We start from the raw sequence: 7,257 nt of genomic DNA on the forward strand, positions 1-7,257 counted from the left end.
GCAAGTCTGCGCTCCAGGGACACATCCAGCTCTCCACAGACTTCCTGATTAGAGCCTAATAGAATATTAGCATTTGCTCTCAGGTACGGCAACAGTGAGCCGCAAGCTGGCAGCAAGACGGTATAGGCAAACCAAGTGTGTCTTTAAACATCACACACACACACACACACTTGTGCACATACTAGGGCCTGATGCATGGTGAGGCCTGGAGGAAAATGTGGGAAAACAGAAGAATGGTAATATCTGATCACCTTTTTCCAAAATGAAAAATCACTTGATCTCCTGCTACCATTTTTAATGTATAGGATGCCTATTTTTGGTGCCTTGCTGATGAGTACTGCAGCAAATCTTGTTTTTCCCCTATCCTGTTATCTCTAAATCAACCCCAAAATTCACAAAACTGCTTAGAAAAAAAATAGAGAAGATTCTTTACTCACAAGCTGTCCTTTAAAAGCCCACAGCTAAAGCGTTTCCCGCCTCCCCATCAATAAATAAACAGATGAATAAATAAAGGAATATTAACATGTCTGGGTGAGCCACTTTAACACGGTGTAGTCATGGAAAACGTCCGATTAAATGTTAAAGTTTGTTCTTTAATGAAACACATATTGCAGTTCAATAATTAAATAAATAAATAAAATTCAAATTATCACATGGATTTAATAAACCCATAGAAATATTTAACCAGGGAACCAAAGGGAGAAAATAAAAATAAAACAACATACATTACAGAAATAAGTTACCTCAGCTAAACAGCAATACAGCAAAAAACCTGTACAAATATATTTATGTGCATTGACTGGTTCCGATGAAATATTTACATTGTACACGCATAATACTTCCATGAAGCTGTTTCTTTTTCTCTTTAGGAAATAAAACAAAAAAAACATTACTTAAACAAAGTGATTTAACAAGCAACGACTTTATCATGATGCGCGTATATTTATACAAATAAATAGCAGAAAACATACATAAAATAATTGAAAAAAAAAAAAAAAAGAGAATACTTTCTCATATAGCCTATATCTCGATTGTACCATCTCAAAAGTTAGAAATTGTTCAATTAAAGTGTATTTCTCCGTGGGTTCTCTTTAAACCAGAACAACACGCTTAACTTGATGTCTGAATTTCATTTTCTCAGGCAAAACAAGGAGAAGGAGGAGGAGGAAGAAGAAGAGGGGGGGAATCCCAATAAATATATAATGAAGTAAACATGACCTCACTCAATAAATACTTCATAAGACACAGTCCACGCTGGATTGTAAACTTAGTGCAGCCGATGAGAAATCACATGTTTTAACATGAGAAAATGTATTTTTTTTCCCCCTTCAAATTCATATTTAAGCATGAGGCCTACAAGTAACCCTACTAATGTGTCCAAACCCTGCATGGGTATCTCTAAAATAGATTCCCAATTTTGGATTACATGTGGTAACAAAACAAGTGCACGTTCAGACACTAAAAATGAAGAGCGTGATGTATAAATGATTAATTTACAGAGCTTTTTTTTGGCAGTTATTAAATATTAGCAGTGTGTTGTCCTCTTAATCCCCCAATCCCCCCCCCAAGAACCCTGAATAAATGTCAGACTGCATTGTCATGAACATAAGAGAAATCTGTAGCTTATTCTAACTTTAACCAAGTGCTTATAGTCAAATTGCCCCCTTTTAATAAAAAAAGATACCTTTTTTTTTTTTTTTTTGTCATTGTTGTAACACAAATTATTTAGTCATTATTTAAAAATGATGGTATAAGAAATAAAGCAGAGAGTCCTGTTGGTCATATGGGGTGTTGAAGCATAGTAAGTGTGGAAACAGTGTCTTACTTGCTGTCAAAGGATGCTTTACTTGATTCCACATCACAGCGAGAAAAAGGACGTGACTGAGGGTTGTTGTTCAGACATTGTTCAGTTTTAGGAATTATCTTTTTTTTTTTTTCTTTTTCTTTTAAAGCACAAAGTCATCGATGATTGAAAAAAAGGTGTAGGATAGGAAATATGATACAAATCATACAGTTCCGAGTCTCTTGGAGGGCAGTAGTGCTTTTTTGTTGTTGTTTGTTTTAGTTTTTTTTTTTTTTTTTTTTTTTTAGACGCATGCAGAATATTTCATTCGTTTCTGTTTCTGCCGTTGGTTGCAGAACCAGACCCGAACCACGTTCTTTTTCAGGTCCAGCTTCTCTGCGATCGCTGCGATTTTCTCCGACGATGGTCGAGGCTGGATGGAAAAATAGGCCTCCAGTGATCTCTTCTCTGGCGCGGCTATGGACGTGCGCTTCCTCTTTTTCTCTGCGCCGTTGAACAACTCGGGTTTGTTAAGTTTCTCTCGGTGTGATTTCTCCGCTTCCTCCAGCCACGCTTGCAGGATGGGCTTCAACGCGATCATGTTATTGTGGGACAGCGTCAGGGACTCGAATCGGCAGATGGTGCTCTGGCTGAGGGATCCCACCCCAGGTATCTTCAGGCTGGCCAAGGCTGACCCTACATCCGCCTGCGTAACCCCGAGTTTGATCCGTCTCTGCTTAAACCTCTCGGCGAACGCTTCCAAGTCCCTGGGATCGGCATCCACGTCGTTCATGCCCATGTGTGGCGGAAGCCCGTGGACGTGGGCCATGTTGATGGCCGCCTGGTGCATGTGGTTCATGCCCGCCATGTGGGCAGGGTGCGCAGGCGTGGAAACCACCGAGCCATCCGGCCCTGCCATGGCTCCCAGTGCCAGTCCCGGGGTGATGTGGTCCAGCAGGTCTCCTTCCAGCCCCTGGTGCGGCTGGTGGTGGTGGTGGTGGTGATGGTGGTGATGGTGAGCCAGGGAGGAAGGATGGGAGATAGGCACCGAGGAAGAGGAGGAGGAAGACGACGTGCAGGGGAGAGTGTTCATGGTGTGGTAGGTTGCGTCCGGCTTGAAGGGGCTGTGGTGTGGAGGGTGGTGGTGGCTCTTGGTCTGGGAGACTATATCCACCGCCGCTAGAGCTTCAGCCCGGGCCAATAAACTCTCATCCAAGCCCCCGAATATATTGCTCTGCAATTGCAAATAGAATGCACACATAACTGTCAGCAGGGAATTCTGGCTCCACTCCTCGGTTTAAAACATTTCCAGAATGTGAAGAAGAGAAAAAAAAAAAAGAAACCCCACACAAAACAGACACATGCAACATCCCAGGTCATAAAAATTAATACGAAAAGGCAAAGCCCACTGAATTCATAAGTTGAGCAGAGGAGAGGAAAAAAATATGGAGGTGTTGGGTGATTTGCTGTGCAGACATGAAAAAAACATCAAGCAAAAAAAAAAAAAAAAAAGTGGGCTGTCAAAATGTGCCTTTAAGCAGTGATTATGCAGAGCAGATACGTACCGGTGGGGTTGGGAGACAGGCTCTGCGCATCGCCTCCGAGCCTCCACCACCGCCGCCGCCGCTGCTGCTGATGATGGTGCTGCTGTGTCGGGAGGAAGAGCAGGAGGATGGAGCGTTGGAGGTCAGGGTGGAGGATGAGGAGGAATGCAACGATGAGTACTTGGGCTCGGGCAAGCTGCTGTGCGCCATAGCGAAAGGCTGCTTGCTGTTCAGAGACATCATCATCATGTTTGCTGGTGTCCGAGTCTCGGCAACTTCCTTTTGATAAGTTCAGACTCCGCCTCTCAGACGGGTTACAGTACAAGCACCACTTTGCTTCGCAGGAAATCTCAAAGTCTCTGTCGAGTAAAGTGACTGGATGGTCCAAACTTAATGAATCACATTTATATCGGACTTAGAAGCTGTGGAGGATTTTGCTCTAGATCTCACTGTTTTCTTTCCTTTGTGCACCTGTAGCGCCACTGGTTTAAAAAAAAGAAAAGAAAAGAAAAACAGCCCGTTTTTACCTCCTTCGACTTTTATCTACATTTGCGTTGCCTCGGATTATTATAATATTTTTTTTTTCTTTACGAAAAAGAAGGAAAAAAACAAAAAAAAAAAAAAAAACAACAACCCTACTTTAACGACGCAAACAAAACAAAAATACAAAGATAGATTCCTCCAGGATTTCCCCCCCCAAAAAATGTGCAAAGTTTTTCACGTGTCGCCTGCTATTGTGTGTTCCGTCCTGGAGACATGCAGCAGAAAGCCGGAGCCCAAAGGTGGTGACACAGTGTTACTGTACCTCCAACACACGGTGAATGCTGCGGGGACTCGAACTGCCTCTGCTCTGAGGCGAAGGGCAGGCTCAGTCTATCTCCGCCTCCCTCACACGCACACGCACGCGCACACAATTACCCCCTCACACACACACACACACACACACACACACCCTCCTTTTCTACAGCTTTCTCATTTTCTCTCTCTCTCTCTCTCTCTCTCTCTCTCACTTTCTCACACGTACACACTCACACACACTTTTTGAGCAGCACCTGAAAAGCCTTTCATGATTTATTATTCTTCATTAGCCACCACCTCTGCTGCCGCTGGGGACTCTGCGCATGGGCAGTCTGCAGCAAGGCATTTATTTCAAATGACTCTACTTCATCACCAACACCTCGTCTAATGAAAAGTTTGTGATTTTCGTTTTACTGTATACATCTGACTCACTTCAGGTCAGAGGACAAAACAACACGATGATAATTATTTGTATTTATTTATTTATTTTTTTAAAAATTGTTTTTCGCAGAAAATAATGTTATAAGAAATATTCTCATTATTTCAGTTTAAATGTTTGGGGATGAATATAATTTTTAATAACACTGTATTTAATAATGGGTTCTTTCAAACTACAAATACACATGATTATTTAATTTACTCAACATTTACATCATCCATTGGACCGGATTAATTCCTCTGGTGGACCAGTTCTGGCCCGCATGTCTCATATTTGAAATATAATAGTCATACTATCAGTATATATATTTAAAAATAATAATAATTTAATCATCATTATTACACATTGTTCCCATTTTTGCTAAATAATAATAATAATAATAGTAATTTTTTTTTAATCAATCACATGCGTAAAAAATGTTATTTATTATTGTGGTTAAATTATATTAACCAATACTATTATTTTAAAAAAATAAATAAAATAGAATGAAGTAAAATGTTGGCAAATAACGTACACTCCAAGCTTGGCGCAGTTTGGTATCGTCCACTTAAATATGCGCAGAGACTCACTGCGTGTCATGGGCGACAGTAAAAGCGGATGCTTAGGATAACGAGCGCTGTTTAACTGCACATTTGTACACTTGTCATAACGGGGCGATAATTTTATTCTTGCTGTAATTATAAGGCACATCATTGGTGGTCTAATTTACACATTTAATCACGTTATAATTAACAAGGGGCATCTTATGTGTTTTATATGGTCACGTTTTGGAAGAAATGATTCATGCATTCAGAGAATTTTATATTGAATCGTATTTTTTTTCAAAGATTTTGTGCTTTTTTTAAAAAAAAAATCTGTCAAATTGTGTCTATTTATTAGTGTCTATTTCTTGTCATCAATGCAGATGTAAAAGCATTACACTGCAGTAAAGCAGACGCACGCCCTTCCTGTCGTTGCACATATAAAAATGTGTTCCCATCGTCGCAGGAACAAACCGGATGGTAGTGTTGTTGCTCTCCAGCTGTTTTACACAGACAGACGATCCAGCTGCATAAACGTGCACGTCCCCTCCACCATGCATGCACCATGCAGCCACCGCTCAGCCATTCTCCTCCCAGTGGGACAACAAGCCACCACAGACACACGGAGATCAGGCACAGGAGACATGAAGGGCCAATCAGTGTCTGCTCTCATATACCGACAGACTGATTTATGATGAAACTTTAAAGAAATCATTTATATTTCACCACCTCTAAATCGGCCTATGAAATTTTCATCTAAAATGAAACACACAAAAAAGTAAACCCTAAGTCAAATAAATCAGCCTCGGATTCAACCGAGCAATTGACTTTGAACTACACTTGGAAAAAAAAAAAAAAAAAACATTTCACGGTGCGTTCACTTACCTTAAGAGCGTTCAAGGAACAGCAACAGGATGTTTAACAGGGTAAGCTTGAAATAATCTGTTAATGCATATAATAACTATTTTACAGACTCCAAATGCAGTTTAAAATTTCAAAATGTAGAAAATCATATTTTTTAACAATTATATATATTTATATTAGTGCAATCTGGCACTGATTATTAAATATGGTAATCGTTTTTAAATAAATAAAAAACTAAATGTTAAATATTTATATGATAAATGTTTTAAAATATTAAGACTGCTGTTTTATTTTACACAGTAAACATGCTACTGTCAGATAATGCCATGCATCATTTCCCTATCATTTTCTAGCTTTGTTAGGGCCCTATGCATGAAGATGCTGTCTGGGGAGCTCAAGTTTGCAAAAAGTAAAGATTCATAACTCATGAAATGGTCCACTAACTGGGTACCTGTCAATCATTGCTGCCAGGACATTTATATACTGCTGCCAGGACACACTTTTAAAAGAGATTATTAATCTCAGTGTGGTTCTCCTGACTATAAATAAAGGCTAATGAAATGAAAAATGATATAATAACTGACTTAGACTAGTCAGAGCTCATGATAGCAGTTTATTATAATCAGACATTTATTTTTAAGCATATTAGAGATAACGACAAGTTCATTTCTTCTCAGATGAGGCCATGGTCTCATGGGGTTCATTGGGTCCTATGCAATTGCATAGTTTGCATATAGCCAGAAACGCCTAGTTAAATTGTTGCAGTGCATGCCTAATTTTAGATATTTGTGCTCGAGTATAAACATTTCTCTTCGTACCTTTACCCTGCGTGAGAAAAGATCTTCAGCACTTCAAGGGTCTACTCTACTTACAAATAAAGCTGTGCTCGATGTACAAATAAAAGTAAAAGGCAACATAAAATGCGAGGTGCACATGCAGCTAGTGTTTGATACAACTCAGGTGACTTGTTAGCTTTTTTTTTTTTCCCCCTTCCTTTTCCTCCACACTCTCACTTACATCCAAATCAAGGCGTGCTGCAGAGGTGTCTGTGTGCTTTACACAAAGACATATTCCTCTTCAGTCTCCCCCAGGAGCTCTGCACGTTAACAATCCCAATTACACCCAGACCACCAGAGACAGCTGTTTTTATTACAGAACCGCTCCTTTGTGTCGCCAACAAGGTATATCTGTGCTCCTAGACAGAACACAGAGCTGGAGTGAGACAGAGAGAGAGAGAAGGGAGAGGAATGTGGAGTAAAGTGGATCAAGTCTCTTGGCTGCTTGCACTGGTGATGCCTTTATTCACAG

At 40.1% G+C, this 7,257-nt stretch overlaps 1 protein-coding gene across 1 annotated transcript; it reads right to left on the reverse strand.

The window, feature by feature from the left end:
• Positions 1-572: 572 nt before the first annotated feature.
• On the reverse strand, positions 573-4,175 carry pou4f2 (POU class 4 homeobox 2). The gene is made up of 3 exons (XM_028460752.1): positions 3,349-4,175; positions 2,090-3,017; positions 573-2,045 (listed from the first exon to the last, which is right to left on the reverse strand). Coding segments are annotated over exons 1-3 (1,158 nt in total). The 5' UTR covers positions 3,577-4,175; the 3' UTR covers positions 573-2,043.
• Positions 4,176-7,257: the final 3,082 nt, after the last annotated feature.

Source organism: Gouania willdenowi, chromosome 1, assembly GCF_900634775.1.
Source record: "Gouania willdenowi chromosome 1, fGouWil2.1, whole genome shotgun sequence".
Lineage (NCBI taxonomy): Eukaryota > Metazoa > Chordata > Actinopteri > Blenniiformes > Gobiesocidae > Gouania > Gouania willdenowi.